At 43.1% G+C, this 27638-nt stretch overlaps 1 protein-coding gene across 1 annotated transcript in view; it reads right to left on the reverse strand.

Moving 5' to 3' along the window:
* Window positions 1–27042, reverse strand: part of adamts9 (ADAM metallopeptidase with thrombospondin type 1 motif, 9) — a 256778-nt gene extending 229736 nt beyond the window's left edge. Inside the window, exons 1-3 of the mRNA XM_043708280.1 lie at window positions 26684–27042; window positions 26163–26518; window positions 4988–5153 (exon numbers count right to left, since the gene is read on the reverse strand). Of these exons, the coding sequence (XP_043564215.1) occupies window positions 4988–5153; window positions 26163–26518; window positions 26684–26765 (604 nt within the window). The 5' untranslated portion in view covers window positions 26766–27042. The remainder of the gene's footprint in view (window positions 1–4987; window positions 5154–26162; window positions 26519–26683) is intronic.
* Window positions 27043–27638: the final 596 nt, after the last annotated feature.

The following is a 27638-nucleotide window of genomic DNA, read 5'->3' on the forward strand; positions in this document are numbered from 1 at the left end:
ACTTTGATGGATGTGGAAGGCTCCTTTAGGGCCTTGGATGGAGGTGAGGGAGGACGTGTGGGCGCAGGTTTTGCAATTCCTGCGGTGGCAGGGGAAGATGCCAGGATGGGAGGGTGGGTTGTAGGGGGGTGTGGACCTGACTAGGTAGTCACAGAGAGAACGGTCTTTGCGGAAGGCGAAAAGGGGTGGGGAGGAAAATATATCCCTGGTGGTGGGGGCTGTTTGGAGGTGGCAGAAATGTCAGTGGATGATTTGGTTTATGCGAAGGTTGGTAGAGTTGAGGTTGAAGGTGAGCACCGGGGCGTTCTGTCCTTGTTACGGTTGGAGGGGTGGGGTCTGAGGGCGGAGGTGTGGGATGTAGACGAGATGCATTGGAGGGCATCTTTAACCACGTGGGAAGGGAAATTGCGGTCTCTAAAGAAGGAGGCCATCTGGTGTGTTCTGTGGTGGAACTGGTCCTCCTGGGAGCAGATACAGCGGAAGCGGAGGATTTGGGAATATGGGATGGCATTTTTGCAGGAGGTAAGGTGGGAAGAGGTGTAATCCAGGTAGCTGTGGGAGTCGGTGGGTTTGTAAAAAATGTCGGTGTCAAGTCGGTCGTCATTAATGGAGATGGAGAGGTCCAGGAAGGGGAGGGAGGTGTCAGAGATGGTCCAGGTAAATTTAAGGTCAGGGTGGAATGTGTTGGGGAAGTTGATGAATTGCCCAACCTCCTCACGGGAGCACGAAGTGGCGCCAATGCAGTCATCAATGTAGTGGAGGAAGAGGTGGGGAGTGGTGCCGGTGTAATTAGGGAAGATGGACTGTTCTACGTAGCCAACAAAGAGACAGGCATAGCTGGGGCCCATCCGGGTGCCCATGGCTACCCCTTTGGTCTGGAGGAAGTGGGAGGATTCAAAGGAGAAATTGTTAAGGGTGAGGACCAGTTCGGCCAAACGAATGAGAGTGTTGGTGGAAAGGTATTGTTGGGGACATCAGGAGAGGAAGAAACGGAGGACTTGGAGGCCCTGGTCATGGTGTATAGAGGTGTAGAGGGATTGGATATCCATGGTGAAGATGACGCGTTGGGGGCCAAGGAAACGGAAGTCTTGGAGGAGGTGGAGGGCGTGGGTGGTGTCTCGAAATGAGGATCTGTATGGTCTGGGAGATGATGGTTTGGTGATGGGGGGGTGGGGTCATGGTCGAGGGGGCAGTAGGAAGAGGTGTCCTTGAATTGGTGTTTGGCTTCAGCGGTGTAGAGGTCAGTGCACCAGATTACCACTGCGCCCCCTGTATTCCTGATGGAGGGCTTTTGCCCGAAACGTCGATTTTACTGCTCCTCGGATGCTGCCTGAATTGCTGTGCTCTTCCAGCACCACTAATCCAGAAACTGGAAATGACAATGGAAAGCCCAGCCTTGCGAACCCTGTAAAGTTTGCCTTACCCAGCAACTGAAGGATCGTTCTAAAATTAACCGAGCTTTCCCGTAACCATGCAACAACCTGATATAGTCATGCTCACCAAATCATACCTCAGAAACAATGTTTCAGTCACCATCATCATCTTCCCTGGATATGTCCTGTCTCACTGAGAGGGGATTAATGTGGGAGTGCTCAACATTGTTTCCAGACCTTATGGTAAACAGGTCAAATGTCCTGCCTATTACCACTCACAACACCTCAACCACCACATCGCAAAATAATCAGTAATTCGTTTCCAACACAATTGGCAGAAGCATGGAGAGTATCAAGAGCACAGAACGTACTCTATTGACTGGTTTAGTGTCCGTCACCAAAAGTGCCTCAGTATGAACACAACTGACTGAAATAGCTCAATCATAAAAAAAATTGCAATATCCCATCAGCAGTCATGGATGGACCCGCATTTTAGTGCAACTGACTACGCTGAATTACTGACAGCTATCTTCAGCCAGAAATGAGTTGATAATGTGCTACTCTGAGGTCGCCAGCATCACTGCTGTCAGTTTTCAACCAACTTGATTAAATCCAGCTGACAGCAAGAAATGGAAAGGCATTAGATACTGCAAAGGCTATAGACCTTGATAGCATTCTGGTAATAGCCCTGAAGACGTGTGCTCCAGAACTAACAGCACCCATAGACAAGCTGTTTAACTAAAGGGACATCTACCTGACAATGTGAAAAATTGCCCAACTTTGTCTTTTACACAAAAGGCAGGACAAATCCAACTCAGTCAAAGACCACCTGATCATTTTTCTCTTGATCATTGGTAAAGTGATGTCACTCACTCAGCAATAACCTGTTCGTTGACGGTCAGTTTTAACTCTGACAGAATAAACTCAGCTTCTTATCTTGTTACCATCTTGGTATAAACATGGAAAAAAGAGCTGAACTCAGGAAGTATGATCCAAGTAACTCCTCCTAATACCAAGGCAGCATTTGACTGAGTGTGGCATCAAGAAGCCCTAGAAAAACCAGGGTCAATGGTATCAGGGGAAACTTGTCATTGGTTGTAATGACACCTATCACTAACAAAGATGAATGTGGTGTTGGACATTGGTCATCTATCTCCAGGACATAACTACAGGATTCCCTCAGGTGAGTATCTTAGTCCCAGTCATGTACAGCTACTTCATCAATGACCTTCTCTCCACCATGAGGTTAGAAATGGGATGTTCACTGATATTCAAAATGTCTTCATCATCATTCATGATTAAGTGATACTAAAGCAGTCCTTGTCTTATGCAACAAGACCTTGACAACATTCAGGCTTGAGCTGACAAATGGCAACTAACATTTGTACCATGAAAGTGCCAGGCAATGACCCTCTTCAAAAAAAAAGAGAATTAACATTATCTCCCCTCAGCATTCATTGGCATTAGCAATCACTGAATCCTGTATTCCAGGGGTTGCCTTTAGCTGGAAACTGATCTGGTCCAGCTATATAAACACTGTGGCTACAACAGCAAAACAGAGGCTGGCAGTCCCATTGTGAGTGAATCACCTCCAGTCTATGCAATACATGCCCACATCTATAAGGTTCAAGTCAGGATTATGGTGGAATATTCCACTTGCCTGAATGAGTACAGCTCCAACATCACACAAGGAGTCCAACACTATCCAGTTCAGAGCAGCCCACTTGCTTGGCACACTGTAATCAACCAATGGTGGCAGCAATGTGTAGTATCTACAAGGTTCATTAAGACAACTGAGTGAAGGTCCTCTGAGAGCACCTACCAAACCTATGATCTACCATCTGGATGGACAAGGGTAGCATATGTATGGAAACATCACCTGTAGTTACTCCCTCCAAGCCCCAGACCACAGTGATTATATTACCATTCCTTCACTGTCACTGGGTCAACATCATGGAAACCATTTCCTCCCAGCCCTAAAAATGTACTTACAGCCCAAAGACTGTAACAGTTCAAAAAGGTGGCTCATCAGCACCATCTCGAGGAAAACTAGGGTTAGGTGATAAATGCTAGCCTCGTCAGTGTCATCTTTGTCCTGTGAATGAATAAAGAAATCTACATGATCTTAATCAATCAGTTATGAACTGAGATGAGAACCTCCTCAGATGGCTTCAAAATTTCTTCACGCAAAAACAAAATTCAAATCTAGCATTCATTTCTCACTATATACAGTTTCCTGTAACCCATCTCCCTCACATTAGCTTCACTCAGTCTCCAGTCTGACCTTCTTGATTGGCCTGGTCCTATTTTTATGCTAACAATCAATACAGTGTACCTTATTTTCAGAAATATTCTATTAACAGAAGGGCAGAATAGAATTCATAACATACTGTTAAAATAGTTGCTTTTCATGTTGTTAACATCCTTGGCTGCCTTCTAGTTCTAATGGAACTAACTGTTCTACCTAATTTTTGAGCGACTGCTCATCTGATTCTTTGCTGTCAATCTACCTCTGAGAGCTACTGTGCTTTTCCCAGGACTACGGTTACACCTCAATAAACATTGGTTTTGAACTAAACATTGCTGGTCATTCTAAGAACTGCCAAACCAGTTCTTAGAATAAAGATTTTTTTCGCACTTCCAGAGTTTATTTCCTGTAACTGAGACTTCAAATCTTCATGCAGTTGTTGATTTTAACTCTGTGACATATGTTAAGATTATGAAATCTAAGCCAGAGTATTACAATTATTGCAAAATGGGCATCAATGTCACAACTTGGAAGATCCAGCACTCCACAGTGTAATATATACATCAATCCAAGGGTCTTTCATCACTCGTCATGAGGCATTAAAAGTCTTGGAACTTTTACAACGAATTTTAAACGCTTAATCAGAATATCTCCACTAGCTTAAGAAAAGTTCAATACAACAAAAAGTTATATGATGTTTTACAATTGTTGGCTTTAATTTCATGCTATTTTGTAGTGATTCTGCCACTAAATTTGAACAACATCACCAGTTTTGAAATGCAAAGTTCTTACTAGATTCTTATACAGTTACAACTTTCTCCATTGAAATGTTTAGTTTAGAATAAATGTGTGCAACAGAGTATTAACTGGACACAGTCCAAATGTTACAGAGAAAGGAAAAGAACATACATTTACATAGAGCTTCAATAATTATGTAATGTTTAAAAATTAAACTATTGTTTAAGTTAATTATAAATTAACAATAATTGGACATTTTAATCAATTTAACCACATACCAAAAATAAAATAAAAATGCCTTGTTAATGCTAAGACTAGAATAGTGTTTTCACTATCTAACTGAAAGTAATTAAAAATATACATATTTAATTCAATCGTTTATTAAACACTTACTCCAAAGCTCAATATGGTTCCTACGGTTGCAAATCTTACTAAGCCAAAGTGTCATTAATCAAATGTAATTTTTGATCTAAAGAAATCAAATCCTTAAAGATATCTTACTTAAACTAAAATCTGAAAACCTCTCATTATGTCAATGTTCTATGTTTTATGTTCCACTTTCAGTTGTTTGTTGCAATATAGGTTTGTAGGTTGCCATCACAGATTTGCTTGAAGGTTGTTAACATACCTGAGTTGCCACAAATATTCGTGACCTCCCTTGTCGTTTGAGTCTTCAGTGCATCTTGTTTATACACAAGATGTGGTTTATTGTGCTCTTCATCATATTCTTCCCCATTAGGCAGAACAAGAGGCTCAACAAAATACTCGCCATCATGAGACCTGAAGGTGCCAAGCTGTGAAAGAACATTAAAAAGTATTTAATAAACCAACTGCAGCTATCCCTCATTTAGAATTCCTAATATGTTACTAAAGCTGTTTGATCAATGAAAACAAGCTCAACAAAAATTGTTTTGTCTTAGTAAAGTGTAATAAGGATAGTTATGTTCTTGATTTGTAACTTATGTATTAAATATCAATTTATTGCCTTGAACTTACCGAGCTGAAACATCTACTTTCTATTCACTATGTTTATTACTATTAACTACCTACTTACTATCCTCTCTACTTACCTCCTGCTCACGACATCCTAACTTGTGCTCAAATAACAATTTTGCTTCAAACAAAGCTCAGAAGTTCCAAAGAAGAGTCATACAGTATGAGAAATGTTAACTTGATTTCTCTTTCCACAAAAGCTGCCAGACCTGTTGGGATGGCTTCATGGCTCAATGGTTAGCACTGCTGCCTCACAGTGCCAGGGACTTGGGTTTGATTCCAGCCTGAGGTGGCTGCCTGTATGGAGTTTGCACATTCCCCTCATGTCTGCGTGGGTTTGCTTTGGTTTCCTTCCACAGTCCAAAGGTGTGCAGATTAGGTGGACTGGCCATGCTAAATTGTTCCTAGTGCCAAGAGATGTGCAGTCTATGTGGGTTAGCCATGATAAAACGTGGGTTTACAATGGTGGGGGGTTGAGTTTGGATGGGATGATGGTTGGTGCAGACTCATTTGGCCACACTGTAGGGAATCTATGACCTGCTGAATTGCTCCAGCAATTTCTGTTCATCACACTCGAGTAAATATATGTTCCCTCATCTTGGTCCTAAGTGGCTTACCCCAAAACCTAAGACTGTGAACCCTGATTCAAAGCATGCTCACTGCATTTAGTTTTTCTAGCCCAGTTGAAATTTTATATATTTCAATAAGATCCCTTCTCATCCTTCTAAACTCTAATGAATACAGGCCCAGCAGAACTAATCTCGATTCATATGACAGTTCTACCATCCCCAGTATCAGCCTAGTGAACCTCTGTTGCACTCCATCTGCGGAAAATATATCCTCTCTTAGGTAGGGAGACCAAAACTGCTCACAATACTCTAGTTGTGGCTTCATCAAGGTCCTGTACATTTGCAGTAAGACATCTCCACTTCTGAACTCAAATCCTCTTGCAATAATGGCCAACATACCATTTGACTTCCTATTTGCTTGCTGCACCTAACTGCTTAGTTTCACTGAAAAAGCTCAGCATGTCTGGCAGCATCTGTGAAGAGAAATCAAAGTTAGTGTTTTAGATCCAATGACCTTTCCTCAGACCTGAGGAACACTAACTTTGAGTTCTCTTCACAGATGTTGCCAGATCTACTGAGCTATTCCAGCAACTTCTGTTTTTGTTTCTGATTCACAACATCCGTAGTTCCTTTGGTTTTCGCTTAGTTTTGTTGACTGATGTACAAGGACACACAGGTCCCCTTGTATGTCCATATTTCCCAATATATAGCAACTTAAGTAATACTCTGCCTTTCTTTTTTTGTCACTCTGAAGTATATAACTTTACATTCATTCTTGTACATTTGCTCAACATGTCTAGATTGTCCTGAAGTCTCCATGAGTCCTCCTCAGAACTCTCAATCCCTCCTTGTTTTGTGTCATCAAAGAAATTTGGTAATATTGCAATTGTTTCCCTTATTTCAGTCATTGATTTAAATCATGAAGAGTTGGGGCCCACGCAATGATTTCTACAGCTGCCCTAGTCACTGCCTGACATGTGGAAAGAAGACTCATTTATCTGAATCTGTTTCCAGTCTGACAAGGAATTCTCAATCCATATGCCCAATCCCATGTGCTTTAAGTTTGTCCACTAGGTTCTTATTTGGCAGCTTATCAAAAGCCTTCTGGAAATCCAGTACCTCACATTCACTAACTCTCCCCTACCTATTCTACTAGTTACATCCTCAGATTTGCCTTTTGTTAACCCATGTGGAATTTGTCTAATCCCATCAATGCCTTCCAAGTGTTCTGTTATCTTTACAATATCCTCTTGCATTTTACTCATTGCTGATGTTATGCCAACTGATTTGTAATTCCCTGTTTTCTCTCTTTTTTAAACTAGTGGGTTACTTCAGCCGTCCTCCAATCTATGGGAACTGCTCCAGAGTCTATCGAATTTTGGAAGCTGACCATCATTGCATCCGATATATCAAGGACCACTTTCTTTAACCTGCACCTCAGAGTACTATCAGGCTTTGGGAATTTGTCACCGTTTAACGCCATGAATTTCTCTAGCACCTTTTTTGTAGTAATACTAATTTTCTTCAATTTTCCCCTTTCACTAGACCCTTGGTTCTCTAATATTGCTGGGAAATTATTTGTGTCCTCTTTTATGAAGGCAGAACTAAAATGTGTTTCAATTTGTCTGCCATACAGGTCCCCTTGTATGTCCATATTTCCCAATATATAGCAACTTAAGTAATACTCTGCCTTTCTTTTTTTGTCACTCTGAAGTATATAACTTTACATTCATTCTTGTACATTTGCTCAACATGTCTAGATTGTCCTGAAGTCTCCATGAGTCCTCCTCAGAACTCTCAATCCCTCCTTGTTTTGTGTCATCAAAGAAATTTGGTAATATTGCAATTGTTTCCCTTATTTCAGTCATTGATTTAAATCATGAAGAGTTGGGGCCCACGCAATGATTTCTACAGCTGCCCTAGTCACTGCCTGACATGTGGAAAGAAGACTCATTTATCTGAATCTGTTTCCAGTCTGACAAGGAATTCTCAATCCATATGCCCAATCCCATGTGCTTTAAGTTTGTCCACTAGGTTCTTATTTGGCAGCTTATCAAAAGCCTTCTGGAAATCCAGTACCTCACATTCACTAACTCTCCCCTACCTATTCTACTAGTTACATCCTCAGATTTGCCTTTTGTTAACCCATGTGGAATTTGTCTAATCCCATCAATGCCTTCCAAGTGTTCTGTTATCTTTACAATATCCTCTTGCATTTTACTCATTGCTGATGTTATGCCAACTGATTTGTAATTCCCTGTTTTCTCTCTTTTTTAAACTAGTGGGTTACTTCAGCCATCCTCCAATCTATGGGAACTGCTCCAGAGTCTATCGAATTTTGGAAGCTGACCATCATTGCATCCGATATATCAAGGACCACTTTCTTTAACCTGCACCTCAGAGTACTATCAGGCTTTGGGAATTTGTCACCGTTTAACGCCATGAATTTCTCTAGCACCTTTTTTGTAGTAATACTAATTTTCTTCAATTTTCCCCTTTCACTAGACCCTTGGTTCTCTAATATTGCTGGGAAATTATTTGTGTCCTCTTTTATGAAGGCAGAACTAAAACGTGTTTCAATTTGTCTGCCATTTCTTTGTTCCTTGTTGTAATTTCCCCTATTTCTGACTGTAAGGGACTTATACTTGCCATCGCTAAGCTTTCTCTCATCACATATTTATAAAAGCTTTTACAGACAGTTTTTATGTTCCCAGCAGGTTAACTCTCACACTCTACATTCCCCCTCTTGATCAATCTTTTGTTCCACTTTTGCTGAATTCTAAATTGCTCCCAGTTATCAGAGTTGCTGTTTTTTCCGAGCATTCAAGATCTTTTTAACTTCTCTATCAAATCTCCTCTTAAACTTCTCTACACAATGAAGAAAAATTCCAGCTTCTCCAGTTGCCTCACATAACAGAAGTTCCCTCACCTCTTACACTGTTTTAAGACTTTGACATCAGAACACAATATTCTGGCTGAGGCTCTCCTCATTCTCCCTATTAAAATCAGCACTTCACTGGGTCACTCAGCCTTCCAAGCCTGCTTCGCCATTCAATATGATCATGGCTAATCATCCAAATTAGTACCATGTTCCCGCTTTCTCCCCATGCCCTTTATCCCTTTAGCCCCAAGAATTATAGCTAACTCCTTCTTGAAAATATTTAATGTTTTTGGCCTCAACTACTTTCTATGGTAGAGAATTCGTCAGGTCATCACTCACTGGGAGAAGAAATTTCTCTTCATCTCAGTCATAAATGGCCTACCCTCTATGCTTAGAAAGAGATCCTTGGTCCTGGACTTCCCAGTCATCAGGAATATCCTTCCTGTGTTTACCCCATCGAGACCTGGTAGAATTTTCTCGGTTTCTACGAGATTGCCCTTTAGTTTTCTAAACTCCAGTCACTGATCCAGTCTCTCTTCTTATGTCAGTCCTGCCATCCCAGGAATCAATCTGGTAAATGGTAAGACCATGAGACAGAGTAACAGAAGTAGGTCCTTCAGCCCACCAAGCCTGCTGTGCTATTCAATGAGATTATAGCTGATTCTGATAATCCTCAACTCCATGTTCTTCCCCTTTCACCAAAACCCTTGATTCCCTTACTGATGAAAAATCTGTCTGCCTCAGCCTTGAATATACTAATTGACCCAGTCAAACCAGCCCTCTGTGGTAAAGAATCCCATAGATTCACAAATCTGAGGGAAGAAATTCCTCCTCATCTCTGCCTTAAATAGGACTCACCCCTATTCTGTGAGTCCTAGACTCTCCAGCAAGGGAAAAGAAAGTTTTCACATCTACCTGTCAAGTCTTCCAACAATATTATATTTGATGCGCTTTCTCCATAACCAGAACATTCTTTCTCAGATAAGGAAACCAAAAGTGCACACAATACTCCAGGTGTGGTCTCATCAATGCCCTGTATAATTGCAGCATGACATTCCTGTTCCTGTACTCGATTCCTGTTGTTATGATAGCTAACATATCATTTGTCTTCTTCATTGCCTGCTCCACTTGCTGGTTTACTTTCAGCTTCTGGTCTACAAGAACACCCAGGTTTCATTGTACCTTCTCCTTTCACAATCTATCACCATTTAGATAATAATTTGCCCCTCTATTTTTGCAAGGAAAATGGAAAACCTCACATTTATCCACAATATACCACATCTGCCAAGCATTTGACCACTGACTCAACTGGTCCAGATCACAGAAGCATCTCCGTATCCTCCTCATAGTTCACCCTCTCACCAGGCTGCGTGCCATCTGCAAACTTACAGTTTACATTTAGCTCTTTCAGCTAAATCATTAATACATAGCCGGAGCCCAAGCATTGAGGTACCCACTAGCCATTGAAACCACTCGGAAAACTATTCATTTAGTCCTGCCCTTTGTTTTCTTTATCCATGTCAATTCACTATCCCCTGTCCCATGCGCTCTAATCTCTTATGTGGGACCTTATCAAAAGCCTTCTGAAAGTCTAAATAAATCACATCCACTGGCTCCCCTTTATCAACCTACTAGTTACATCCTTGAAAAATTCCAACAGATGTCCATAAATCCATACTGACTCTCTGCAAAAAAAAAACAAAGAACTGCAGACACTGGAAATCAGAAAGGGGAACAGAAATTGCTGAAACAGAAATTCCATAGGCACTGTTTCCTCCAGGACAACTCGATCCACATCTTCTCCACTTCGAAGATGTCCCCATACCCACATGGCACCTTCCCACGCAAACGCAGGAGGTGTAACATCTGCCCATTTACTTCCTCCCTCCTCACCATCCAAGGCCCAGGTCATATCTTCCAAGTGGAACAGCAATTTATCTGCATTTCATTCAATCTAGGTAAAAACAATTACTACAGATTCTGGAGTAGAGTGGTGCTGGAAAAGCACAGCAGTTCAGGCAGCATCCGACGAGCAGGAAAATCGATGTTTCGGGCAAAAGCCCTTCATCAGGAATACAGGCAGAGTGCCTGAAGGGTGAAGAGAGAAATGAGAGGAGGGTGGGGGTGGGGAGAAAGTAGTATAGAGTACAATAGGTGAGTGGGGGGTGGAATGAAGGTGATAGGTCAGAGAGGAAGGTGGAGTGGATAGCTGGAAAAGAAGATAGGCCGGAAGGACAGATCATGGGGACGGTGGGGAGCTGGAAGTTTGGAACTGGAGTGAGATGGGGGAATGGGGAAATGAGGAAACTGGTGAAGTCCACATTGATGCCCTTGGATTGAAGTGCTCTGAGGCGGAAGATGAGGCGTTCTTTCTCCAGGCGTCGGGTGGTGAAGGAGCGGCGGTGAAGGAGGCCCAGGATCTCCATATCCTCGGCTGAGTGGGAGGGCGAGTTGAAATGGTGGGCCACAGGGCGGTGTGGTTGATTGGTGCGGGTGTCCCAGAGATGTTCCCTAAAGCACTCTGCTAGGATGCGTCCAGTCTCCCCAATGTAGAGGAGACCGCATCGGGAGCAACGGATACAATGAATGATATTGGTGGCTGTGCAGGTAAAACTTTGATGGATGTGGAAGGCTCCTTTAGGGTCTTGGACGGAGGTGAGGGAGGAGGTGTGGGCGCAGGTTTTGCAATTCCTGCGGTGGCAGGGGAAGGTGCCAGGACGGGAGGGTGGGTTGTTTGGGGACGTGGACCTGACCAGGTAGTCACGGAGGGAACGGTCTTTGTGGAAGGTGGAAAGGGGTGGGGAGGGAAATATATCCCTGGTGGTGGGGTATGTTTGGAGGTGGCGGAAATGTCGGCAGATGATTTGGTTTATGCGAAGGTTGGTATGGTAGAAGGTGAATACTAGGGGGGTTCTGTCCTTGTTACAGTTAGAGGGGTGGGATCTGAGGGCAGAGGTGTGGGATGTGGACGAGATGCATTGGAGGGAATCTTTAACCATGTGGGAAGGGAAATTGCGGTCTCTAAAGAAGGAGCTCATCTGGTGTGTTCTGTGGTGGAACTGGTCCTCCTGGGAGCAGATACGGCGGAGGTGGAGGAATTGGGAATATGGGATGGCAGTTTTGCAGGAGGTAGGGTGGGAAGAGGTGTAATTCAGGTAGCTGTGGGAGTTGGTGGGTTTGTAAAAAAATGTCGGTGTCAAGTCGGTCGTCATTAATGGAGATGGAGAGGTCCAGGAAGGGGAGGGTGGAATCAGAGATAGTCTAGGCAAATTTAAGGTCAGGGTGGAATGTGTTGGTGAAGTTGATAAATTGCTCAACCTTCTCATGGGAGCACAAGGTCACTCCAAGGCAGTCATCAATGTAGTGGAGGAAGAGGTGGGGAGTGGTGCCGGTGTAATTAGGGAAGATGGACTGTTCTACGTAGCCAACAAAGAGACAGGCATAGCTGGGGCCCATACAGGTATCCATGGCTACCCCTTTGGTCTGGAGGAAGTGGGAGGATTCGAAGTAGAAAATGTTAAGGGTGAAGACTAGTTCGGCCAAACGAATGAGTGTCGGTGGAAGGGTACTGTTGGGGACGTTGGGAGAGGAAGAAACGGAGGGCTTGGAGGCCCTGGTCATGGCGGATGGAAGTGTAGAGGGAATGAATATCCATGGTGAAGATGAGGCGTTGGAGGCCGGGGAAATGGAAGTCTCGGAGGAGGTGGAGGGCATGGGTGGTGTCACGAACGTATGTGGGGAGTTCCTGGACTAGGGGGGATAGGACAGTGTCGAGGTAGGTAGAGATGAGTTCAGTGGTGCAGGAGCATGCTGAGACAATGGGTCGGTCAGGGTGGTCAGGCTTGTGGATCTTGGGAAGGAGGTAGAACCAGGTAGTGCGGGGTTCCCGGACTATGAGGTTGGAAACTATGGGTGAGAGATCTCCTGAGGTGATGAGGTTCTGTATAGTCTGGGAGATGATGGTTTGGTGATGGGGGATGGGGTCATGGTCGAAGGGGCGGTAGGAGGAGGTGTCCTCGAGTTGGCATCTGGCATCAGCGATGTAGAGGTCAGTGCGCCAGACTACCATTGCACCCCCTTTATCTGCTGGTTTGATGGTGAGGTCGGGATTGGAGCAGAGGAATTGGAGGGCTGCGCTTTGTAAGGGTGAGAGGTTGGAGTGGGGTAGACAGGTTGAGGCGGTTAATGTCCCGGCGGCAGTTGAAAATGAAGAGGTCAAGGGCAGGTAATAGGCCAGCACGGGGTGTCCAGATGGATGGAGTGTGTTGGAGGTGAGTGAAGGGGTCCTTGGAAGGTGGGTGGGAGTCCTGATTGTGAAAGTAAGCTCGGAGGCAGAGGCGGCAGAAAAAGTGTTTGACGTCATGGCGTGTATTAAATTCATTGATGTGTGGGCGGAGGGGGATGAAGGTGAGTCCTTTGCTGAGGACTGATCATTCGTCCTCAGTGAGGGCGAGGTCTGGAGGGATAGTGAAAACTCGGCAGGGCTGGGAGCTGGGATCTGGTGTGGGTGTGGAGCTGAGAGTGGGGGCAGAGCCTGTAACTGGAGTGGGTGTGGTGGTGGGGGGAATCTAGTCTATTGTATTAGCTGTTAACAGTGTGGTCTCCTCTACACTTTACAGAATACCTACATGCTGTATGCAAAAGTGACCCCTAGCTCAACACAGCATCATGAACCCTGGCCAATACCTCTCTCTCAGACTTGCTGCAGTGTTCCAGCGAAGACAGGCAGGAGGCTGGAAGAGCACAGCAAGCCAGGCAGCTTCAGGAGGTAAAGAAATCAACACTTCAGGTGTAATCCTTCTTCAGGACAGAGCCTGGGTGTAGGGGGAGCTGCAGATAAAGGAGGTGGTGGGGGCAGGGTGGTGAAGTGGGGATAGGTGCAGACAGGTAGAGGGTACGACCTGTTTGACCAATAGGAGGAATGAATCTGGTAGGTGGCTGGGAGGGGTGGAAGGGATGGGAAGGTGCTGGGAAAGGAGTCGGGAAATGGGAAGGGAGGTTATTTGAAATTGGAGAACTCAAATATTGAGTCCTCTAGGCTGCAGGCTGCCCAAGCGGAAGATGAGGTGTTGTTCCTCCAATTTGCTGTTTGGTTCATTGTGACAATGGAGGAGGCCAAGGATGGTCATGTTGGAAAAGGACTGGGAGTGGTATTAAAATGGGCAGTGACTGGGAGGTCCGGTTGGCCCCTGCGGGCCTGGCTGAGATGCTCAGCGAACTGATCCCTAAGTTTACGTTTGGTCTCCCCGATTTGGAGAAGACCACATCGGGAGCACCTGATACAGCTCAGCATAAACTAGAAAAATCGATTCTCATTTTCCACTTGGGGACCGAGCAGCCTTCGGGACTCATTATTGAGTTTAAATAATTTTCGGCCTGAGCACCTTCTCCCATGTCCTTACTCTAAATCCCACAACCAGGCCTTATCATCATGTGGACTGCTACCACAAGCAACACATTGTCAGCTACTAATGGTCCCATTAGCAGCTGTTAATTCTCCCAGGTTGACCTTCACCCAAAATATTGTCTGCCCAAGTACTGTTTTTTTTCTTTCTGGGCTCCTTCTCCACGTATTGTTTACTCCCCTTTTAACCCCAGCCACATCTACAACATATATACCATCCTTCTCCTAGCCAGAATCAGTTCTGAAAAGGTTTCAATGAACGCAGAACTTTAACTCTGATATGTCTCCACAGATGCTGCCAGACCTGCTGAGCTTTTCCAGCAATTTCTGACTCTGTCCAATCCTCTTTTCCAAGTGCTCTGCTATTAAATCTTTTAAATTGACTTGAGCATTTTCCCTATTACTGATGTCAAGCTAATTCCTGTTTTCTCTCTACCTCCTTCTATTTTCCACACTTTCTGCGCAACATTCTCTGCAGTGAGTCTGTCCATTTCATTAGTTCAATGTCCTCCTGACGCCTGCTACTATCCTTTTCATTGTTTATGACACTTTCAAGCTTTGTATCATTTATAGATCTTGAAATGATGTCCATGCTGAGGTCATTAGCATATAACAAAATAGCAGAGCTCATTTACCAAATGTTATGGAACAACACTATATCATTCAGACTGTCAAAACAACTATCCATTGTCACAGTCTGCTTTTTGTCTCTTAACCAATTTGGCATCCATGTTGCATTGTCTTTTGATTGTTAATGAGTAAATGATGGGGTTGTTTTTACAAATTATTTTTCAAAATCTATATTCACAAATACACTACTTTCATTAGCCCTCTCTGTTACTTTGAAGAAAGTAAGTTCATCAAAAATGATTCATCCTTAACAGATCCAAGCTAGTTTTCATTTATTAAACCAAGCTTTGTCATGGATTATTGTTTCTATAAAGTTTTTGCCACCTGATTGGTTCTAGTAGCTACACTTATCCTTTTTGAAAAAGGAATGTAACATTTGCAATTCTCCAGACCCCTGGTACCACTGGAGCTAATACCCAGAGCCTCCATGATTCCCACCCTTTCTTTCCTCAGTAACCTAGAATGCAGCCCAGTCAGGAGGAGTAAATTTCTAATGAGTACTGACAACATTTAAAGTACTTTATCTTTTCTACTTTTATTGTGAGCATCACTGTTGCCACTTCCTTTACTGCTATACCCACCTCTCCACTGAAGGCAGAGGCTAAGTACTCATTTACCTTGGCCATGCTCTGTTACCCCTACATGATCTCCTTTTAGGTCACTATCAGAGCCTGTGACTATCCATTTACATGTTTATAAAAGACTTTCATGCTCCTTTCATGTTAGTCACTAATTTACTGCCTCATTGTCCTTTCCATTTCTTTTCTGAGATCTCCTCTATGTTGTCCAGTTACACATCATTAACATGATGGCATGAAGACTTTTTTCTACAAAGTTGCTCGTCCAGCTAAAGATGGGAAATAAGGCACTGCTAAAGGTTCCTAAGGCCATGTCACAGTGTAGTTTTTGGAGTTGGTTAACCATCTCCACCCTATGAACAGACTTTCAGGACTACCCACACATTATCATGGCAAATGTGCCAATCATTAGAAGTGTAGGCTGAAAGTATGTTGCTTGGGTGGATTATCATGCCAGTCAGCACCCATGGCTACTTTTACACTGGCTTTGCCATTTTCAATGTCAGCCCAAAAACTGATAACTCAAATACTTGGAGGGATCTTCAAGTATTTTCAGATAAATTGTAAACTAATCCGTATCGGCTCTGCACGAGATTTTGAAAGTACTCATTAATGGAGTTTAAAAGCAGTTTTGCTGCATGTGGAGAAGACCTTGGTTGTGACTGCAAAGGTCCTGAATAGACAACCTGCTCCCACACATGGGTGCAATAGCTGCAATTCCTCTTAGGCAGTACCATAAGAAGGAGGTGCAGACACAGCAGAAAGTATGATGAGCCAAATGCAGAGGGAGGAAGAAGCTCTCAATAGAGGGAATTATCAACCTGGCTAGGTTTTTCAAGAGCATTTCTCTTGCCTCCTTGTAAGCTAGGAACATTGTGTGTGGCTTTATTTTAGAGGTGATTGTATAATTTTGATTTCCTATAACCAGACCTGCAACCTGTGGCCCTGAATTTGTTTGTTCCAATTCTTTTTTTTGAAGAAGGGCTTATGCCCGAAACATTGATTCTCCTGCTCCTTGGATGCTGCCTGACCTGCTGCGCTTTTCCAGCAACACATTTTTCAGCTCTGATCTCCAGCATCTGCAGTCCTCACTTTCTCCCTGTTCCAATTCTTTCCAGGCTGGAGCAGGCTATATATCTGATATCTCCCACTCTGTAATTTATTATTGAAAAGAGGTGGCAGATTCTATTTGTGTTGGGAGAGGAGAGTTCATGATGTTCTTCCTGAAACCAGAGAAAGCATGCACATTTCTCTGTTGTGACAGTAGTCTGTCTCCCTATGGTAATGGATGCCATCAAATAGTCACATCATTTTACAGAAGGTGCTTGAAATGCTGAGATATGCTACAAACATGAAACTTTCAACTCACAATGTGCTGTTGGTGTGTGGTGTTCACAGCACATGGTGAGGAATGCCTGCTGGTCTAGCAGTTGTCACGATTCTTTTATTCTGCAGTAATCTGCTGCTTCATCAATCTTATCAACCACAACATCAAACTAGTTCGTGATTCCCCACTGCTACTCATCTGCATGCTCTCAGCTTGCATATGAAAGTCATGCTGCCATGCAAAATATCATAATGTAGGTCTTTGTAGTACTGAAGCAATGGTTTTGATTGCTGAGGCATGTATTTCAATTTATAGTAGGCTGCTGTATCCTAAAGAGCCTGGCCATCATGAGCGCACAACCCATACCACCAAGGATTTGATGAACAACTTAAGAGGTAAAGGAGCTGGAGGAAGAAGCGAGGATAGACACAGCATTGGGTACATTCCATCTGGGATATCCATGATTGCCCAATCCAACTAAAGCTCCTTATGCACAGCCCTAAATTCCCATTGCACAATAGTTCCAAACTTTAATTCTATCAGAAATGGTCACAGTTGATCATTGATGATCATTGTCCTCAGTCATAATGTTGATATAAAACAAACGCTTCAAATCAACTTCATCCAGCAAACCATTTAAATTCCAAACAAACTTCAACACGTCAACCTTGTTCATTTCCAGGTGCTCAGCCTACAGATTTCTTTTCCTGGCCGAGGACACTGGTGGCTACACCGTGGCTGGTTGAAGGCTGTGGATTTTCACTGAGGAAGACTACAAATGGCCCCACAGAGTGGTCTCCAACACAACTGAACTTCAAATGACTGGCTTTTGACTGCACCACCTCGGCATGGCCAGAAATCTCGGTTAGCTGGCAGGCAGGCAACTGCACAATCACTGGCGGAGTGGCGGTGATGATAGGAGAAAGAATTCCAAAATTCTGTCGTCTGAGGGTGGACACAAGTTTGTCCACTGAGCTATCAGCACTGCCCGAAGATGGTTTTTCAGCAATCTCAATAATCTACTGGAGTGTAGATTGCTGGACTACTGTGATCACCATGAAAACACATTTAAACACTGCCATGTACAACCATAACAGCATTAGTCTGAAATTGCAAGACAAAAGGTTGAGATTTCGCTACTTCAGTCCAAGCACAATGTTCAGCACCATACATTACTCCTCAAGTACTGAAGCAGTCCACATCAAAATGTGATTTTGACACTGAGCTGAAAAGTAGCAAATAACTTTTGAGCCACATATATGCCAGACAATACCCCTCTTCAGTAAGTCACAATCTATTCACTGCCACTTGATATTCAATGATGCCACTATCACTGAATCCTCCACTATTAACATCCTGGGGGTTATCATTGAGCAGAAACTGAACTGTACTAACCAGAAAATACAGTGGCTGAAGAGCATGTCAGAAGCAAGGAATCCTGCAATAAGTAATTCATCCCCCAACTCCCCAAATCCGTTCCACCACCTGCAAGTCACAAGTCAGGAGTACGATAGAATAATCTCACTTACCTGGATGGATGCAGCTCCAACAACACAAACAAGTTTGACACCATCCAGGACAAAGTAGCCCACATAACTGGCACCACATCCACAAACATTCACTCCCTCCACCACCAATGGTCAGTAGCAGCAATGTGTACTCTCTACAAGATGCACTGCAGAAATTCACCAAGGAGCCTTAGACAGCACATTTCAAATATATAACCATTACTGTCTCGGACAGCAGATACATGGGAACATAACCAATTACAAATTCCTCTCCAATCTACTCTCCAAACTGACTTGGAAATATAATAACTGTTTCTTCAGTGTCACAGGGTCAAAATCCTGGAATCCCCTCCCTAATGGCACTGTGAGTCCAACCACAGTGAATGGACTACAATAAAGGCAGCCCACCATCATCTTTTCAAGGGCAACTGGAACAATCAATAAATACTGGCTCAGCCAGTGATGCCTTAATTAATAAAAGAAAACAAACAGGCATAGTGTTGGGTGGAAAACAAAAAATGTTTGCACCACCAGCAGCTTGTAAATCTTGTAAAACTTTGGGATGAGTGGAATTGGAAAGCCAGCAGATAGATTAGTCAGGGATATACCATCATCCTGTCAGGTTTCAGCCCTGCCATGGCCCATTGCTGCACCTATGTTTACCAACACTGTCTCCACCATGGTGCTGCTGCTTCCAGTTATGGGCCATCTTTGCTGCAAGGGAAACAAAAATGTTTCTGAATGTAGTTTAGTGAATTTGAGTGATGTGTTTGCCACAGTGTGAGGAAAATATGAGGTGCCACTACTGCAAGCCTCACAGTGCAAGTGTATGAAGGTGGTGAGGTAATGAATGTTGGACATGAGTCAATCATTGTCTATGATGTTCAGCAATAGTTGAGTGAATGCGGTATGGTGAATGCAGCTGTGACTGAGGTAAGTGATTTGTTAAGATATGGTTTCCAAAGATACATTCACTGACCATGATCATTAATGTGAGGCCATTTCACTTTTTGTAGTACTGCACCAACAGGCCCTCAGACCTAGTCCACTGGCGTTGACCACAATGGTATCTGTTCTTTCATTTCCGGATACAGCTGTCTGGATGGACTCCTGAGGGAAGATCCTATTCTTCTGACTACTCTCTGTAACAAGGTCTCCATCGTTGCAAAGGCTGTGCCATTTCCACTCCTCCTTCAGTTCAAAGATTTTTCTGAAGCTGGTACCAGCAGCTGTTCCAACCAAAATGCACTTAGCCTTCACAAGTTGAGGTGCGCAACTACTCCATAAACCATACTTGGTGCTGGACTGCATACCATGATCCTTCAGATAAGAAGGCAGCATGATATCTGTATGCTGCCTAGGTCACTAGGAACAGCTACAGTTTAACTGCACATCACAAGCCCAGCACTCAGTTACTGAACTAATCCAACTTTTCCAACAGGCTTTGTGGACAAGATGGAAAAGCAATGCAATTGAGCTGTTAAGAACATGTCTGAAGGAAAGATACGATTTGAAATATTTGGAGGCCAGGGAGATGCTGATTGAGCAATTAAACAATAAGAATGTGGTCCTCTTGGACATGAATGATGAACACTACTTTGGCAAATTGGTGAAAAGACATATTGAAAGATAGCATAACACATGCGACAACACCATCAGATGTTTTATCAGGACTGGAATGCAATGTGAAAAGAAGTTGAATTATCTCACCCGGAGTACTAAAGTAAAACTCCTCTCATTGTTCAAATATTTGTCAGAGGCTTTCCAAACACCCTACCTTTGCTGAGTATTCACAATCCTTTCCTGCTACAATGGTTATTCAGATGCCTGAGGGAAAAGACCTGCTTTAATTTAATCACTGTCAAAATGACATCTCTCTTTCAGCTTGTATTGTTGTTTCTTCCTCTCATCATGGACATTATGGAAAGCAAGCCAGTTACAATTGAAAATCATATCCATTGAAAATGCAAAGTTTCAAAATTTACATCAACATCATTAGAAGATATCATGGCAGTCATCATCAGAAACTGTATGCCTCTCAGCCTTCCTCAGCAAACTGTGCCAACACCTTTCCTACTTTAATTGCAGGTAATAGACATCAATTGTGTAACCAAAATTATGAAGGCTCATTCATTTGGAGTAAAAATCATTCAGCAATGACTTATTTAATGCATTTAATGTAGTAAAATATCGCAAGGCACTTAGAAAACGTGGTATCAATAAAAGGTCACAGAAGCAAAACTCAGACAGATAACAAAAAGCTTACTTAGATACGTTTTAAGGAACATCATAAAAAAAACAATGAAGTTCAGTGAGAAACTTTCAGAGCTTATGTCCAGGGCAGCTTGAAGGCTCATCTGCTAATGGTGACGCTATTAAATTTCTCCAATGATATGTGGAGAAATATCTTCACCCAGAGAGTCATGAGAGTTAATTGTACTGAGTTAGATGATCAGCCTCATATTGAATGGTCGAGTAGGCGTGAAGGGCTGAATGGCCTACCTCCTGGTTCTATTTTCATTGTTTTGAATTTGAGAATGTATAAGAAGCCTGAATTAGAAAAGTACAAGTGTCTGAAGCTGCATGGGTTGGCACAGACTACAAAGATCAGGAGGGACAAAGCCATAGGTGGGATTTGAAATTTAAGATTTTAAAACTGAGACTTAGTCATATCAGGAGCAGTGAAGGTCAGTAAACACAGAAGTGACAGGTGAACCAGATTTGGAGTGGGTTAAGAAATGAACAGCATTTTGAGTGAGTACATGTGGAGTGTAAGAAATGTGACAAGCTGGGAGAGCATTAGAGCAATCTAGCCCAAAGATAACAAAGGCATAGAGGGGAATTTCAGGTAAGTATGGAGTAGAGGAATGAGATGGAGATATTGTGATATTGATATGTGGTTGCAGACTTACTTCGGGCTCAACATAACATTTGGCTGGAAATGCTGGTCATGGAATAATGTTTGTCAAAGGGACCAAATATTTTTTGAAGGCAATTTCTGCTCAACTGAAATTGAATGTTGGCCAAACCGTGCAACAAGTCAGAGGCTCCGATGGATTCCAAAGAGCTGGTGGTGAGATAAAGCTTAAAATCACAAGCATACATGTGGAATCTGGCTGTGATTTTGGGTGACAACACTAAGAAGAAGCATATAGATTGCAAATAGAGGGAATAGATCCATGTCAGACTCCAGAGGTAACAGTGTGAAAGTGGGTCACCAAACTATTGCAGGTAAGAATGGAATCAATCTACAGCAGCTGGATAACAATATTTCGGTGCTGAGGAGGTTAGTGTAGTCAATTATATTGAGTGGCTGCTTCAATACAGTGGCTAAGATAAAAACCTGATTGGATATTCTGCAGATACATGTTAGATTAAGATAGACATGACTTGGAATGCACAGAAAGTCAAAGATAAGCGGAGGCTTGTGAAGTGATAACACATTCAAGGAATTTCAATAGGTTAAGGAGTATGGAGTTAGGATGGTAAATTCAAAGGACCAATGGATAAGTGTTTTTTCTGTTTAGAAGTTCTAGTTAATAAGGTAAACTAATTAAAAAATCTCATATATAAAAAGTAAATCCCATTAATTGCAATATTTTATCCTTGAATGTAAATAATGAATTCCAATTACATTTACAAAGCTCCTCAAGAAATAACGAAGACTTACTTATTTCAATTGATAGGAATTGAAAAGAAGTTTGTGTGAGATTGCCTCAGAAGATGAATGAAATATTATTGAAATCACTTTTGCGAATTAATTGTTTAAGTCTTTCTTGACAAAATTGGTTTTTAGCCAGTGTATGGAGTAAATATGTCCCCTTTCTCATAGCAGTGATAACAGCTCAGTTACCTCTGTTTTGGGTATAGGTAAGAAAGCAGACAAAGGTAATAAGTTGTGGCCTAAACTGGCAGTTGAAATGGAAGTAGACAAGTATAGAAAGGATAAGGGTTCAATATATCAGCATTGTTTACTCAAAGAAAGTTACACGGAGAAATTTGGAGACATTTCACAAAAACTGCAGCAATTCATAGCAGTACCAGTAAATGGCACTCAAGCACAAGTGGCCATAAGATTATCTTCACTTTGAATTAATTGACACAGGAAGTATATCTACTGCCATTGTCACTGAATCACACACCCACATGGTGTGGTATGCCTGGGAACTCCAGGCATCAAAGCAGTGGCAGCAGCAGAGCCAGCCACTTCTGGTTGACGTAGGCCTGGAATAAGGACTCCTGATTATCAGTGAGGCAATGGAGGCAACTCCTGGTTGTGATAGTCCTGCAGTGGGGACTCCTGATTATCAGAGAGGCAATGGTGGCAACTTCTGGTTGTGATAGGCCTGGAGTGGGGACTCCTGATTATCAGTGAGGCAATGGTGGCAACTCCTGGTTGTGATAGGCCTGGAGTGAGGACTCCTGATTATCGGAGAGGCAATGGTGACAACTCCTGGTTGAGGTAGGCATGGAGTGGGAATGACATCTGAAGAGTGACAACTCTGACACTGGTGGGTCCAGCATGAGTGGCGGAGGGGTAGTGGTGCAGTTGGTCAGCTGGCTCAGGGCTCAGGACTCATGGGGGAAGCAGCACAATGATGATGGACTCTATTTCAGCTATATCTTCTTATTCTTAAACTACTTAAAATGCAACAGTTGAAGCTTTCACTGTATTTTACCATGTTGTTCATTGTAGAGTACAAGTGGCCAAAAATAATTATTCATTCATTCATAGACCAACTTAGCAAAGATATTGTATGAGGTGTTTGTCGGGAAAGACTTAAACAAATATCCACTAAGGCATAGCTCAGAATATCAATGTAACTTTTAGTCTTCATACCACAGAAGCTTTCCAGACATCAAGATAGATCACTACAGAAGTCATGAACTCGCAGATGATTGGCAGAGCAGCAAATTTGTTGAAAATAAAAAGTGGCTTCCCACTATGCAATGCACTGTTGACAGAACTGAAATTCAGTGCTGTCAACATGAAAATGGTGTATGATATATACCGCTCCTCAAAAATGGACATTTTCTAAAAAGTATGCCAGTGGATGCAAATATACAGGTTATTAGAGAAGGGAGAAATTATTCCTTGCAAATGTAGATTATAAGGCTGATTATATCACTGCAAAATTCTTATCCTGAGTAAATATCTGAAGAAATACTTCAGACTTTTAGTTGCTTCTGATGGAAGAGATTATTTTGCAATATAACCTGAAAGAGGTGCAAAATCTAAATAGCAGCATGCTAAATATAATGCACATTGGGCGTCATTAACCATCATCGAGAGATCAAACTGCAGAGGTGAAGACAGAAACTTCTGGAAAAGCTCAGCAGGTGTGGCTGCGTCTGTGGCGAGAAATCAGAGTTAATGTTTCGGGTCCAGTCGCCCTTTTTCAGAACACATGATAGCTAGGAAAAAGATTTTATTTTTATACAGAAGGTCGTGGTTCTGAAGAGTGACTGGACCGGAAAAGTCAATGGTGGTTTCTCTCAACAATGCTGCCAGACCTGCTGAGATTTTCCAGCAATTTCTGCTTTTGTTTCAGGTAGGGTTGACGGTCAGAATCTTTTTCCCAGAGTTAAAATGTCTAATACGAAGGGATATGCATTTAAGATGAGAAGGGGAAAGTTCCAAGGAGATGCGAGGGGCTAGTTTTTACACAAAACGGTGGTCGGAGTCGGGTTCACACCATCAGGAGTGGCTGCAGAGGAGATATGATAAGGGCATTTAAGGGACTTTTAGATAAACACACGAATATGCAAGGAATAGAGGGATAGCTCAAGCACAGATAGAAGGGATTAGTTTAATTTGGCATCATGTTCAGCATAACATCGTGGGCCGAATGGTTTGTTCCTGTGCTGTACAGTTCTATGTTCCAGCATCCGCAGTTCCTTTGGGTTTTTTTTTGCAGAGATGCCCATGAGAAACGCATTACCTCCCAGTCTCCCACATCTCTCCAGGCACATTAGCTGCAGTCACATAACTGCTTATTACTTTTCCAGCTTCACGTTGAAGAACCGAGGTTTGTTTGTACGACTCTTGGACAAGATTTTTCTGCATAATTGAAGAACAGCAGCCGAACTATTTCGGATAAGAGTGAAAGTGTGATGAGACCATTCTAAATAAAAGGTTGTGGTGCCAAGTGACCAGACCACGATCCTGGCGGGAAACTCAGGTGGCAAGGAGCGTTCAGAGTAAGTTTGGCGGAGTTGCACTATAGTCACAGGTTGGTATAAACACCGGATTTTAGCTCCTCGCCCTCCAGGCTATAAGCGCTGGTTGCCGAGAGCGCGCCACAGTTTAAAGGTGCAGCTCAATACTGGTACCTCTCAAAACAAAAACACGACATAAACATTTGCGTTTTTAAAGCAGAAAAACCGCGCTTATAGAATCTTCTCTCCCCCCACTCCCGATGCATACTTCTGCTCAATTTAAACATGTGAATAAATTTACAAGCACAATTCTTCGTGGCTTTAAGAAAGTCTCGCCCCTCGTAAGGGAAAGCTAGCTCCGCCCACAGCGGAGCAAAACAAACAGTCACGCTGCTTCAATGTTTAATCCCTCTTTCAGGTAAACTGAGGCCGGATCTTTGCATTAGAGACGTGAAAACTGAGATTGTTCGATCACTAGTTAAGAGCTTCTCGCTGTTTCTCACACTGGAGATTGAGAATGATAAGTGTCTGCCCGCTGCGTCACCTAAAAACCATTTTCAGGAAAGAGCTTTTCCAAATAGTGAGCACAAGGTAAGCGAATGAACGGTGGTTTCTGGAGATCTGCAAGTAAATTATCTCATGACACAGTCACCCATCCTTTAATGTTTTGGAGACGTTAGAACAAGCAGCTGCGTTCTGATGCAAATTAACAACAAAGTACTGGAGGAACTCAGCAGATCTGGCAGCATTTGTAGACACCCACACACAAAGTTAACGCTTCCAGTGTGACTCTTCAGAACTGAAAGGGGCTGAAAATGATTTTTGTCCTAATGCTATTGACAAAAAAGGGGAGCGGGGAGAGTGGGCAATGAAGCTGAAACAACTTGTAAGATTCAAACGGAAATCCCGTCGGAGAGAAGAATGGAGCGTCCATTCGGCTGCGTTTAAACCAGTGGCTTTGAAGTTTCACAGCGTGTAATGAAGGTGGAGTATAGCGAGGGGAGAGCTCACTGCGTCTCATGTCAGAGGTGAATAATGGCTGTGTGGAATTCGTGGACAAACCGAAACCCAAAGCTGCAGGAATGAGTCGGTGTGTTTCGGCAGCTTGCTGCTTTTAAGGGGTCGAGTTAAATCGCGGGCTGAGACTGGGAAAAGCTCGGTAAGGTTGGAGAACTTGGATGGCTGACGCCACTCCCACGCTGCTGCTTTGAGGAAGGGCTAGGGGGCTGCGTTACTCTGTGCGTAAGAGAGGCGTCTGTCAACTGGAGTTATTAACATCTTTGACGTCGACCCCCAGTCAAACTTGTTCCCAGGATCTCCAGAGGCCGTGTACACCGTGCGAACGGAGCAGGCTGCACTACTCTGACTCCGTCCCACTCGTCCTGCCTTATTTAGCGATGGTCATCAGGAAGGTGTTTTTTTTCCGGGGAGTGGGGGGGGGGGGGGGGGGGGGGGGAGTGAATGACGACTTACGCAAATTGTTCAAAGAGGACGTTGTGTTTCCCAGTGTGGTCTTGGTGGTTTAGCACGTTCTGGCTCCTATTATCTTCACAGTTTATCCCCAGGGACAATCAATTCTGATAACGTTGGAATTACATCAATATAGTGATGTTGCCAACATTTCAGGCTTGAAAATGACAAAATATTAGATGCAACTTTTTTTCAAGACCACAATTATTATTACCGAACAACCAATTATACTTTGAAAACTCCAAACTTAAATTCAGTCTCGCGAGGGTTAAAATGTTACTTACCAGTCCTGTACAGAGACTGATCACAGCTGTGTGCTCCGGTTTAGCATTGACCTGTCCTGTGTAGTAGCAGTGCTTCGTGTCAGTGTCCTCTTCGTGAAACTCTGTGAAATTAGCTTGTATTCCAAGGTGTGTAACGGTAAATATCGGTGCAATAAATCCCGAATCGGCAGTTAAATTGAGGTGAAAGAATTGCCCAAATGCATTAATTCTGTAGTGGGTTGTGAAGGCCCAGTGGTCGGTGTCAATGCTTCGTTTTTTCCTCCTAAAATGCATCGTGTCTGGGAAAGCGTCCCCAAACTCAGTCACTCGAGTGGGTGTCACGATTTCATAAACCTTCAGCTGCTCTCGCAGTTTAACTGAAACAAGATAAAATCCTGATTTAACACATGGGGCATTACCACAAATTAAGGTCTAAATGTGTATCACACTGACGATTGCTATGCTAAATGCCGTTCCTTTTATTTTAAAAATCGATAGTTTTGCAACAGTAATGCACAGTACACAATATAATCAAGTATTACCTTGTCTTTGGTACATTTGTGGTGTTCCTTCTATACTGGAGACGAAAAGTAACATTACCCCTACCCAAAACACAAGTTGCATGATTACCGACTTTGTACAGAAAGCCCTCACCACAAGACAACCACTGTAACTTAGCACTCGAACCTTTCATTCAATTTATCCTCGATTGAACAGTGCTGTGAGAGTTGGTGCTTGGCGTACGTAGCATCCGATATCGTTGGCGTAATATTGGGTAAGAGAACATAATGTAAGAGGAGGTACAGGGGAAAGTCAGTGCTGGCTAAGTTTTTACATTACTGCCTGTGCCTGTGAACTCGAGGATTTGATCTTTTTAGGTGGGGAGGGGGGGGGGGGGGGGGGGGTAGGGGGCGGTGACGGCTCGGCGGACTCAGAGTTTCAACCCTGCTAATCTGTTGAGCCATTGACGTCTCGCAGAGACCTCCCCCCACTCCCTTATCGAGGCCAATGGTATGTCAGCCTGGGTCTGTCGGCGAATGCTAATCAAACGCTGTGCTTTTTTTCTCTCTCTCTTTTACGAACCTTCCTTCTTCAGTCGAAAGTACAGAAATATGCACGAATAGTCTGCAACTCTGAAGCAGTGAAACAACTTCAGCTCCAGACACTTCATTGTAAATCGAAAGACGAAGTGAAATATTTAAAGTGATCGTTTCTGTCCTTTTTCTCTGAACTCAGCATTGTCATTATCTCCCACTGTCATACAAGATTGTTTGTTTTAGATCAAGACATTTTTGTATCAGTTTTAGGATCTTCTTTCATAGCAGAAGACATTTCACATGTAAAGTTGTGGAAGTCGTTAGAGAACTTTCCTCCTCGTGTTAGTTCTGAGGATTACATTGCACATGGTTTTACAAATTTAAGACATACATAAAGAACCATGCTTCAAAGAGTATGAAAAGAAAACTGGACCCAGAAATGTTTATTTGTTCGTTATCT

The sequence above is a fragment of the Chiloscyllium plagiosum genome, chromosome 18 (assembly GCF_004010195.1).
Source record: "Chiloscyllium plagiosum isolate BGI_BamShark_2017 chromosome 18, ASM401019v2, whole genome shotgun sequence".
Classification (NCBI taxonomy): domain Eukaryota; kingdom Metazoa; phylum Chordata; class Chondrichthyes; order Orectolobiformes; family Hemiscylliidae; genus Chiloscyllium; species Chiloscyllium plagiosum.